The sequence below is a fragment of the Montipora capricornis genome, chromosome 10 (assembly GCF_036669925.1).
Source record: "Montipora capricornis isolate CH-2021 chromosome 10, ASM3666992v2, whole genome shotgun sequence".
NCBI classification, from domain to species: Eukaryota; Metazoa; Cnidaria; class Anthozoa; order Scleractinia; family Acroporidae; genus Montipora; species Montipora capricornis.
In genome coordinates, this window is record NC_090892.1 from 24,359,394 (window position 1) to 24,372,002 (window position 12,609).

Below are 12,609 nucleotides of genomic sequence, written 5' to 3' on the forward strand. Positions count from 1 at the left end.
GACTCTAAAAGCAATGGAAGCATTGCAAAAAGTTGTCATGGATAAAAGATTGATTGAAAGCCTCATTTCCTATGTCTGGTTCAAGTTAGTCCAAAACGTTTTTCTTTTTTGTCCCGGTCTGTGCATGGAGAGTGGCAGCCACACGTGTCCGCACACACTTGAAATAAATCACTTGCAAACTGCTTTTTTGTGACCTTTGGTTTAGGTGCAGGGGGGAGAGTATTGAGTAAACAATAATTAATTTAGACTACAAGGTGGCGCACAATGCATCTTGGATGATACATTGAGGGAACCAGCAGTGAGTTTATAGTGTGCATGGACAGCATTCGTCATTGTCATGCAACATGTATGGCGTATTTGGCGTGTATGGCGAGTATGGCCAAAATATATTAAAACGCCACCCACGCCTTGCTAAAAAAAAACTTGGGTGTCGAGTTAACTGCATAACAAGTTTTAGAGTTTTTTCGACTACAAGGTGGCGTGCAATGCATCTTGGATGATACATTGAAGGAACCAATATCACCCTTGATTTACTACCTTCCCAGCAGTGAGTTTACAGTGTGCATGGACAGCATTCTTCATTGTCATACAACATGTATGGCGTATTTGGTGTGTATGGCGATTATGCCCAAAATATATCCAAACACACACACACGCTCTCGATATCTCGATATCATTTTATTAATTTATTTCCAACACATCCTCCCTACCTTATCCTTCATTGCCCTCCCCTACCCTACATGCTTGTTTTAATATGACAAGCTTGTTCCTGATTGGATCTTCAGTGTTTTCGGTTCACTGCCGTCAGTTTTGGTCAGGATGCGGGCACAAAGCATCTTGGGTGATAGTGGTGTTGGGTGCGAGTTCTTTTCGCCTATCATTTCGAAATGAGAAGGGAACCAAGAAATCAGGGAAATGATCTATAACATTTCCCAAATTTCAATTTTGTTTCCTTTTTTGAGTTGTGTTGCATTTTGTCAGCAAGATTTTGGCATTTGAGTGTGTTCCACAAAGTGATCTTTTAGTCACTTTTTGGCTTCTTTCTTTTTAACTAACGATGTTTTTGAGCGCATTTTGTTTTTCAAAGGCGTTCCTTTTCTTGGTTCTGGAACAGTCCCCTCTTGAAAAGCGAAAACAGATTCTTCCTCTTTTTTTGTGTTTTTTTTTTATGAAATTGGAACGTGCTTTCATACTACTTGGGAACAAAATGGTCCTTTGTCGTTAAAAAGGGAGCCAATTGTTCCGAATTCCTAATTCCAAGCAGAACAAATTGGACCTTAATGGCTCATCTGGGAACTACACCCTTTGCTGTTCATTTACACAAAAGATACATTCATTTACGTCAACAGGCGAAACTACGTTCATTAGCACTTCCATGAATTTCAATAACGCGAATGAACTTTCAATAACGCTATTTGCATGTGAATTAACATTCAATAGCATCAACAGATGAACAATTGCACCTTTGGACAATCAAAGATAACAAATATACTTTCAATCTCGCGCAATGGTTAATCATTGACAGAAATAGAAAATCAATTGCATAGTGTGACAATCAATGGCGTATTAGAGACATAAAATAATCAATTTGCATAGAGACGCACAATCAATGGCACCTCCATACAATCGTTTATTCGAAATGCGTAAATAAACAGTAAAAGGAGTATAGCTCCAAAAAAAATGCGTTCCTATCTACAGCATGGGAACCAATTGTTCCAAGTTCCGAATTCCGAGTGGAACAGACTGGACCTTAATGGATGATTCCATAACTATTGTTCCCAAAAATGTGTTCCTATCTACAGCATGGGAACCAATTGTTCCAAGTTCCGAATTCCGAGTGGAACAGACTGGACCTTAATGGATGATTCCATAACTATTGTTCCCAAAAATGTGTTCCTTTTTAACAGGAACAAGAATGGTAAAGTCGTTTACTACCCGGCCTTGGTGCAAGAGGTCCTGAGTTCGATTCCCTATCTCGCATCGTTGATTCGACTTCTTTCCTTTCCATGTAGGTACGTAGCTTTAAATAAATCCCGAGAAAAAAATTGGACCTTAATCGATGATTCGAGAACTATTGTTCCTAAAAATGTGTTCTTTTCTATTACATGGGAACCAGTTGTTCGGAGTGGAACAATTTAGTTCTTTAGGTACGGTTTGTTAACTATTGTTCCTAAAAATGTGTTCCTTTTGATAACATGGGAACGTATTTTTTTTTTTACAAACACACGGAACAAAATGGTCCTTTAGTGTTGTGTTTAGTTTTGTTTATCAGGATTGTGAGCTTGTCCGGAAGTCGCGTTTCTTCAGACTCAGAAGTCAAAGCTTCTGCATTGGGGACATGAAACCCAAACTTGTCAATCTGTTATTTCGCCTCAATCATCTTGTCTAGTGCTTTACTCAAAGTCAGCTGAAACCTTGGATTGACTAAAGTGACATGCACGACGTTCTCTCCTCCACCTCTTTCTACCTCTTGGGTTGACGGGGGGGATGGACCAAGAAAATTGCGGAATTCTTTTATGTAGCTGTACTGATAGCTGGCCGCAACGAGTTCTTGCATAAATGGATTCTTGTGGTCGTTAATGGCCGGGCATTCTCTTCCATCTTGAAACTGGACCTATAACAATGAAAGTTAGGAAAGTAGACTTCCGTCGAAGAGCTATTTATCATTATAGGTACACCCTAAAAATTCTTGGCAGTCACATTTGAAGACCACTCATTCCCCTCTTTTTTTTTTCTTTTGTTGTTGTTGTTGTTGTTTTTCTTCATAGAGGTATACATAGAACTGAAGTCTGAGATGATTAAAAATAGCTTGTGAATGCAGAGTTCGCATTGTTACTGCACGTGGCCTTCATGCTTTCCAGCTACAATATTGCAGAGCACGTTTTTTTGTGAATCAGCAAAACTCAGAACAGTAAACTTTAATCTGCTTGGAGATAGCTTGCGTGATAACTCAATATTGCAACCGTGAAATCACTTACATATAGAAGGAATGATCAAGCTCTCGTCTTGCTTTTTAATTGTACCAAGGAAATTGCTCGGTCCTCTGACTTTTTGTAATTTTGCTCTCATTTCCCATTTATCCAAAAGATCTTACAATTTGCTATGAGCCTCCAACTCAAGTAATAAATTGATTGATCAATTGATTGTCGGAGTGCACAAAATTCCTTGGACCAAAACTTTTGATATAACGCTCGAAACTGTAAGACAAATTTCAGGTAAAACAACGTCTACTGTCAAATTGCAAACCATGCCTGCTTAACAGAGTTCCTAAAGGATAATTATATTTTGTAATACCTGACTTGCTTTGACACTAATTCCACATTCCAGTAATGCCCTATGAATGACGCGTGGGTTTGCAGGGGCACCGTTCGGCATTGTCAATGCTAACCAATAGGAGATCGCTGGCCAAAGCGATTTGTTAACAAGCGTTGGAGAGCCATCAAGGTATTGTTCAGATTGTGTACTGGGCACAGAATCATATTCTTTGTTGTCGTCGTCGCTGTCACAATTTTCGTCTTCTTTTATATTACCCTTCCTTTCTTGTGTGCCGATAGCACTGAAAAAGAAAGTTGCATTGGGTATACCTGAAAGAAGAAAATACAGGTTTCAAAGACCGGAAAGATGGACATTTCGAGAAAAATATGAACACAAACCAACCTGAAATAGTTTCGTCACACAAATCCCTCTTACTGCAAATACACCTCCAGGATTTTGAGAGGTCTTTTTCTTTCACGTTCCACACACACTTTGCACTTATAACAACACTACATTGTCCAGATACCTCGTATTGCCTCGCTGTTCAAACGTTTGCTTGGTTGTTTTGCTCGGTACATCCTTGATCATTACGAGACAAATAAAATGATAGCCAAAGTTGCCCTTTAAATAGTCGTCAGCACTTGTGAGATCGACAAGCATAAATCTGATCAAATGACATTTTTAAACCCCCTGAAGATTTGCCTTTTGTCAATTTTTGCTTCACACGAAAAAGGTCTGTCTCTGAGAATCGATTGCCTCATTAGAGGTACTGTTTCAAATACAATGTGATGCACACTATCATGAGAAATTTTCATGTTCATGTTATATGCCGGCGCTCAGCGTTTCATCAGTTTCGGGGTTCTCTTTCACATGCTCGTAACAGCTTCCACCTGCGGGCAAATGCTCACTACTGCCGGTGTTGATTAGAATTGATAAGTTCATGCAGTCTGAAAACTATTTGAAATACAATGCGACATTTTCATGACACTTTCGGCTGAATCCAAACGACCGTTTAATGGTATTCATTCAAAATAAAAACAATTGGTTCCATTCCCAGTTGGATAAAAAAAAAAACAGTGATTAGCCGGTTTGCCACGAAGTGAATCCAATGAATACAACTAACAAGGGGTCAAGTGATTAAGAACCAACAGGCTCATTATTATAATGCACACACGCGCATGTGAAACATTGCCGTGGAGGTAGTGGAATTTGCGTTTTTCTCCAAAATGGGCCAAATATGTTTTGCCATATAAGAGACGAAAAGATAAGAAAAATAGTTCAATATTCATATCCCCCTCAAATCCGTGCAAGTTCACGCATAAGTTTGTACTGCGGAGTGATGCATTGCATCCCGAAAATCAGTGACACTGCAAGTGTCAACCCTTGAATCAATCCTAAACTGCAAGACGGAAAATACGAATTTCACGAGGATATGAATATTTAAACATTCTACTTCTCTTTACTACTGTAAGTACTATCAATATCTTTGCAATACACATTATATATTATACTTACAGTTGTAAGGAGAAGTAAAAAGAATTAAATATTTATATCCCTGTCAAAGCCGCAAAATCCGTCTTTTTTGTGCTCACGTAAGTCTGTACTTTGGATTGAGGTATCACATTCCACAAATCTGAAACTTTGCTCTCGGTTATTCTATCAGTCAAGTTGCCAAGCATCACTGAACTTTGTGTTTTTATTTTTTTCTGGATGTGAAAAAAAAACCTTTATCCGGATTTCCTGGACACGCATGTGTGTCAATTTTTGGCATATGTCATTCAAGGAACAATGTGGCCTGAAATGAAAAGGGAACCAAGGAACATGGTCGATCGTTTCCCTTGTTTCCATCGATCGATCGATCTATTGATCGATAGATCTATCTATCCATCTATCTATCTATCTGGATCTTATAAAGGTTCCTGGAGAAATTGTGAAAACAAGCCAATTCTGCTGCCGTCACACGACTGCCAATCACCCACACACTGCACACTGTGGGTTCACTCTAATTGGTGATCAAAAGCGAACTATCATTTAGGCCTGAAGTAGTCCAGGAAAAATTGCCAAGGCATCCCAGACTGTAAAGTGTAACTTAACAAGGCCACAAACTCTAACTGCAGTCAAAGTCTCAAAGCAGCAACCCCCCCAGCCCTGTGCTTTTGACAAACAACTCAGAGTCACCCACCCACTGGTAGAACTATCCCTGGGCTGTTTGGCAAAGCAGGCCTTGACGGGAGGCCCCCTCAATTTTGAGCGGCTAGACTGGCTTGAACACGGGCGTACTCAAGCGAAAACTCTAGCGGCCACCGTTTAGTGAATTTGCTCACATATGAGGCCTATATTGTAGGCCGAGGCCTTGATAATTTCGCTATCATGCAAAAACCAAATCCAATAATTGTTTTATTATACAATTATAAATGTAGAAACGTTGAGACATTTCACAGAGTAAGTAAGCCATGCAATGACACGTTTCTGTGTAAACATATTTATTAATGACAGCCGTGAATTACATGTAAAGCGGAATTCAAAAGGTTTACAGAAAGGATTTAAGCCTGAAACATCTGAAAACGTTTCAGGAAAACTGAATCGAACTGAAAGTTTTGAACAAAATTCTAAAGTTAAATTGTACGGCCTTATGAAAAATGTTCCCGATATCGAGATGTAAACAAAACTTCATTGTCTGCAAAAACGCGTCATACCTACATGCATAAATGCCAGTGTCTGTAGATGAGACGCGATGACACAGCGCCATCTAGAATTAGCGGGGTGCGTTTAGCCAATCAAAATTGAGATAGCATCAGCATTGTATAATAATAATATCTAACTGCATTTGTCAAAAGGTGCCTGCGGAAATTGTGAAAACAAGACAATTCTGCTGCCGTCACAAAGTAAAAAGCCACCCTCCCCACCCCTGTGCTTTGGTCACACAAGTGCCAATCACCCACCCACTGCACACTGTGGGTTCACTCTAATTGGTGATCAAAAGCAAACTATCATTCAGGCCTACACTAGTCCAAAAAACGTAAAGTGCAGTTAAAGCAGCCTATGTTGTAGGCCTGATCGAATGCTATTTTTACCTTGTCATGTTTAAGAGATTATTCTTGTTCTTTCTATTTGGAGGAGACGTATTTAGTGGGAGAACTACATTTGATAGCTTGTTGCACTTGGGAGATAGCTTGGAAAATTTCTGCAAAGGAATAGATGTGGTTTAGCCATTTGCATTATGTGTTCATACAGCTTCTCAACAAGAGGTGCAGAAAAATATAAAATCTTCACAATGTCAACCTCACAATTCTTTAGTTTAGTTTGAGAAACTTTCAAGGGAGTCAAATAGTCTTGACAATGTCACCACAAACACTTAATTTTCAGCATTGGCAGATTATGGGGTAGGGGGCTCTGAGAATTTTCCAGTTTGAGAAAATATTTTATGGGTTCCTCCCCTCCACTCAAAACCTAGGATGCTTTTCAGGGTCCCCAAAAGGTCACTAATAGCAGATAAAAATTGTAAGGGGCGCCTTCCCCACCTTCACACAAAATTAACTTTTACATAGTAAACCACATGCATTCATCTATCTACTTTACTGAGGGAAGGGATAGATCGTCGACATGTCACATCAACTGCGGAAAAAAATGAACTGCAGTGTGTTACAACAGAGCATGATGAAATGGTCATAACTGAGATCCTGTCTTGTTCTTTCACCTCATTGCCACCAGATATGTTTACTGACGAAAAACATCAAGAATCTGAGCCAGTGGCAGATTGTTTCCTTCTTTCCTGCTGGCAAGAAGACAGTTCAGCCTCCCCACTTTTGAGGAAAACAGCCAAAGATGCACAAACCCCCAAAGCGCATCAGTGTAAAATGCAAAGAGGAGAAAGAGAATTTGGCAGAGGAGTTACAAGATATTCGCAAAGAATTGAACAAGGCACTAAATGAGCTCATTAAGTGTATAGTTTAAGGTCAATTTGAATATATTTTACTATACTATGAACACGTTTTTTGGTCGTGGTACATATAGCTGACACATTAATTAAGCTACTTCCACAAAAGATGTTAAATTTGTTGAGCTTCCTAGAAGATCTTCCCCTGTGAAACCACATTTGTAGCATGACAGTCTCCTTATTAAACACACAACATGAAAGAATTGAGCTCCTCATTAATTCATGTGAATGCCCTCATGTCACCCCAAACTGTAACTCTAGATTTTAAAATAATTAAGAGGGCTCGACAGTAAATATCGATCTGGGCCTCATAAAATGGCCATTTTTGAAAATCTTGAAAAACTTCCTAGAAATAGGTTATCGTTTGCTAGTAACAGAAAAAATATAGTTGAGCTCGGTTTAAGCCATTATACACCCACTTTTTCCGACTTCACCCACTTGATTGCTAAAATATTAACAAAAAATTATATGAAGGCTCTAGCTCAAAACTGAACATCAAATCACTTAGAGGGATAGTCGCCCGTACTACTGGTATTAGGGACTTTAAGCAAGGACTACGTAAGTGTCTAGTACGGTGACCGGAAGTCATATTTTTTCCCGCGACACGTACGTGACCTGGTTTCTAGCCGTAGTACGCTTCCCGAATACGTAGGAGATTATGGCGGGCCGTAGTGGAAAGTACGTAAGTATTTTGTTGAACTTGATATGCTTAATAAGTTAGCGTTTCAACCCAAATGGCAAGGTACAGGCATTTTATCCATTTTTGATCACCTTTGGTGATTTCCCAAAAAAATATTTGTCAATTTTGAGCTGAAAATGTGGTAACAGCAGCATCAATCCCAAACAACGTGTTTTAGCGAGGTAAACCTTTATCAGCTTTCACCACTTGTTTTACGATTTTTGTGAGCTTATACACTTCTTGCCGCGGCTTTAACAAAAGTACTTTAACAATTTAAACTCCTACTTATACATGTATCATCATTGAATGAGGAACGTGAGTTTAAGTGGAGCCTAATGTATAATTTTGTTGCTTTTAGGCGCATGGAATGGAGTCTGGAAAGTGATGTTGTGCTGTGCACAGAAATAAGGGTTGGTGAACCCTATAAATTTAAAAAGTGCAGCAATGAAAGGGGTAAGATTTGGACCGAAATTGCATCGACGCTTAACAGTAACGAAGAAGTCAAATTTCATGTCACTCAGAGGGGCGTCCGTGAAAGATACGAGGGACTCAAAGCAAAATATTTGGAAAAGATCAAAGGCGAGGAGAAAGCTAGTGGAATTTCCCCTGAAGTCACAGAGCTCGATAAGCTTTTGGAAGAAATAGTTGAGAGGGAAAGTTTGGCAGAATCGTCGAGAGAAAGCGACTCGACTATCAAGAAAAACGAGGAAGAGCGTAAGGTCGCAGAGGATTTGCGGAAGACCGCTATGGAGAGTATGGGCGAAACAAAGAAAAGATCAGTGGAGAGTGAAGGGGGCGACATCAGTGTCAAGCGAAAGCGAAGAAGTGGCAGTGATGCCGTCGAATATTTACGTGAACGGGCGGAGAAAGAGATAAAAATTAGGGAGGAGGAGCTTGCACTCAGAAAACAGAAGCAAGACCAGGAGGCCAGCAAACAATCTCAACTGTTTCAACAACAAAATGAGATGTTGAAGGCAATGAAGGAACAGCAGATTCAAATGCAAAATATGCAAGCTATGATGTTGCAACAACAGCAGCAGCAGACAGCTGCGTTGATGTCGATGTTGGGGAGATTCATACCAAAACAGTGATGATCCACCACCTCCACCACCCGCTCCTCCTCTTTTGTTCATATGTTCGGTTCAACTTTTTACATTACTGTACACCATTGAATTTTGTTTTACTAGTTAAAGTTGATAATGTTTTAGAGAAAAGCATTCACCAGAGGTTGAGTTTCTTCACTCTGGATTATAATATTCAGATGTTCTCACCAAACACCTCTCTGTTGGTTGGACCTTGTTACTTCTGCCTGTTGTAGCGCGTGTCGAAATATTCAGCATAAACAATGTGACCATATTTTTTGTCAGATCTGTCTTTCTATGTCATCATTCATAGTTCCCGTTTCTTGTGTTGCAAACATCCCAAATTGTATTTTTGAATTACCCATCACAGGCCTGAGAACAGAACACTGTCAAACATTTGTTAATCACCGGTATGATTATCAGCCGAAGAAATGCTGTGGCCATTACCAAAGAGGGATGTAAGCAGAATGCTCAAGAAATTTTGTAATTTGTGCCCTGATCCCTTTTGTACAAAGGGACTTAAAATAATGAGATTTATTGTTCATAAACACTCTGTCATGATTATCGCAGAATTCAATGAGAGTCTTGTTAGCACTGAAAGTCATAAATTACTCATGCAAAATTGAGGGTAGTTACTCAAGCAAGACACGATATTGTGAGTGTCCAATCAGTGCTTAAATCTGGGCTGCCAGTGACCAATCAGATTTGACAATTTTTGTCACAATTACGAATCAATTACTTGAATAATCATAAACGAAAAGGCGACTTTAGTGGTTTCCTTTCTACACCAGTTCCTGATCGTTTTTCCTTCCACACTTTGCTGGTCACCCGGTGGGGGGCAGGGTAGGAAAATGGGAGGGGGCTCTGCCTGAGTAAACGCTCATGGAGCACAATTTTTACACAGCTATTTACCCTCAACACGACTTTTGAACCTAAAACCCTATGGTATGCTTGTTATGAAGTGCTCAATCCTCAAGAAGAGCCCTCCTCAGATTTAGCTGTAATAGAGCACAATGGTATTCATCTCTAAAAGGTGACATGTACATTCTCATTATAACCAGTGCAGAAACAGGGTGACCACACCCAGGGGTTGATTCTTCTGAAACTCTTGCTTTTCTTGACTTAAATCTTAATTAGTGCGAAATGCTTGCTCCTCTCTTCACCAATGGTCAGTTGGAAGGAAAAGGTCAGACCTTGCCCATCACCCACTGTCCTGATCAACCCCTTTTTTAGCTCCACACTTGAGGCTGGTTGACAAAAACAGTTAATTAAAATAATCAAAAATTGATGGGGGCTCCAGAGAAAAGTAATTTGAAGTACTGTTGCCATATAGGCAAGTAAGTGCATTCCTCAGAAGAGCACATACTATGTACATTTTACCGACACTGCTGAGTTGGACCTTAAGGTTTTTCTTAAAATCAAGAAACTTAAAATAATTTGAAATGTCTCCAAACAGCCATTCCACTGAACATCTGACGGCACTCATGGCTGAATTGAATGCTTCCATTTGGACGGTGAGGGCAGCATTACGGAAAGGTGCCTGGAGATGAATGCGTAGTGGGTAGGCTGGATCACCAAAAACACACATGGGCTGGACAGCAGGAGAAAACGCCTAACGCTCAAGCTGTCTCAAAAGACCAGAATCGGCCAGCATACCTGCGTCGTGTCTCCTCCCTTCTGAAATGTTAAAAGGGGTTCAATATGAAAATGAAGTCCTTAATTCTCAGTTTAGTTTTGTCATAGCCCAAAAAATAAATGATAACATACCTACAGGTCCATACAAATTTCCAATCAGGCCATTCGGTAAAGCAATGGATTGGTATTTAAGGGAATGCACCCGTTTATGGCCATTGTATAGAACACGCTGGTGTCTCCCAGGTCTGCAAACAGGACGAACGGTGCCGTCTATAAAACCAAAGCAATTCTGGAGTGGTGAACCTTTTCTGGAAATGGCCTGTGCATACTCTTCAAGTGCTTGCGCACTTAACAAAGCTGGGTTCCAGTCAGTTAGCAAATGTCCATGAGTATCGTATATGTAGTCCAGAACTGTATTAGTTACCATACTAAGAACTGGAACAGGCCTACCGAAACGCGAAATCATGTCCGAGTAGCGACAAGGGTACGCAAAACGTCTGAGTAGCATACACAACCCCTCCATACCGTCTATTTTGCTTCGCTGCTGACAATGAAATGTTGCTGGTATTTGCAAAGCCTCTCCAAGGGTCTCCAAATCTTTCTTTTTAACGCGAAACTCCGCCAAACATTCATCGTCTTCCATGTCATCAAAGTGAAAATCGCCATAAGAAGAGTGTGGAAAAGTCAAGTTGGCTGGCTGATATTCCTCGTAGAGAACTAAAAATTCTTCTTCAGAAATAAAATTAGAACCGTGCGAAAGAAGGAGCAAATCTCTTATTTCTCGAAACGAGGGCATGGCACTTAACAAACTATCGAGAAAGATTATAAACATCCGTACTACGCGACGTACTACGCGACTTGCTTAATGTACACAAGAGCTTTGAATTTTGGCGGGATTCTACGTACTCGTTCCATTTTTCCGCGGCTAAAACTCTCCGTACTAGACACTTACGTAGTTCTTGCTTAAAGTCCCTATTGTTTGGTTTAAGCTGCAACAAATACTTATTTTGGGAGGGGATTTTGAATTTCGGTATCGTTTTGGGACTATTTTTACCGACATAAATAATTGCCAAATTTAATGGCCTAAAACAACTATTGCTACATTGCTTATGGGTAAATAAATATTACCCTCAAAAGAAGGATGTTTCATACCAAAGAAACTGCAATAAAATTTTTGGGCTGCTAAAATTGCGCATATTGAGATGTGCGATGTTCGTAGGATAAATGCCCAAAAACACTACCGTGACAGTCACGCAACATACCTATTCTGACACTACAGCAAGAATAAAAGTTTGTTAAACCTTAGTAAAACCTTGTTACAAATCATTAAAAGCAATGTCGAAGGCATCTGTATTAAATTAACAGCAATCCACGAAGTTTTAGATCGCTCCAAGTTTTTAAACATTTGAATTACATCGCAAAATGTTTGTAAATCTACTTGATTGGAGTTCGACCACCGCTGCTCCAGTACCTACTAGTTGTTTTGAGGAAACAACGCAGGAACAAAACCAAAAGAATCGAAATACTGAGATTAACACTAAATGAAAATGCAGTTACCATTTTGCGCGATCATCGTAACCTACGCACAAGGGCAGGTCAATAGTCCTCGTTGCCGATAATTAGAACACATTTTCCTCCTGTCTCAGTTTTAATGTCTTTGCTGAAGAAATCATAATACTTCCTTTGGCCACTAAACCCGAAGATAAAGATCATAATTATGATAAAATCTGCTGTTATAACTTCGTTGTCTTGTATCAAATACATCATCTTTGATTGTCGAGATGCACTGTGCACAGGACGCCCGGTACTGATCATGTTAACTAGGTTGTTTATGCTTCTGCTGCTGTTGTTTTTTTAGGCACTCTCTTTGGGCAAAGGATATTTTTTTGCTTGGCCTTAGCCAAAAACTGCAATACAAATTTTATCATTAATTAATTAAGCGCAAGAAATTGTATACGTGCCGACTTGTCAATCAATTAAGTTGGCTTTGGCACGTCTCATCACTACAATTCGCGTGCGAT

At 39.8% G+C, this 12,609-nt stretch overlaps 2 protein-coding genes across 2 annotated transcripts; one reads left to right on the top strand and one right to left on the bottom strand.

The window, feature by feature from the left end:
* The first annotated feature begins 8,233 nt into the window (after positions 1-8,233).
* Positions 8,234-8,962, top strand: LOC138020487 (caldesmon-like). The gene has a single exon (XM_068867468.1). It carries the CDS (start codon positions 8,234-8,236, stop codon positions 8,960-8,962), a length of 729 nt encoding a protein of 242 aa, XP_068723569.1.
* Positions 8,963-10,565: 1,603 nt separating this feature from the next.
* LOC138020488 (uncharacterized) lies at positions 10,566-11,465 on the bottom strand. The gene is made up of 2 exons (XM_068867469.1): positions 10,721-11,465; positions 10,566-10,630 (listed from the first exon to the last, which is right to left on the bottom strand). Exons 1-2 carry the CDS (start codon positions 11,418-11,420, stop codon positions 10,566-10,568), a joined length of 765 nt encoding a protein of 254 aa, XP_068723570.1. The 5' UTR covers positions 11,421-11,465.
* Positions 11,466-12,609: the final 1,144 nt, after the last annotated feature.

What these genes read in the sequence shown, in the direction of transcription:
- LOC138020487 (XM_068867468.1), top strand. Translation starts at nt 8,234, where the DNA reads ATGGAATGGAGTCTGGAAAGTGATGTTGTGCTGTGCACAGAAATAAGG.
- LOC138020488 (XM_068867469.1), bottom strand. Translation starts at nt 11,420, where the DNA reads ATGTTTATAATCTTTCTCGATAGTTTGTTAAGTGCCATGCCCTCGTTT. An exon ending in AAATTTGTATGGACCTGTAG is followed by an intron (nt 10,631 to 10,720) that starts GTATGTTATCAT and finishes TTAACATTTCAG; the next exon opens with AAGGGAGGAGACACGACGCA.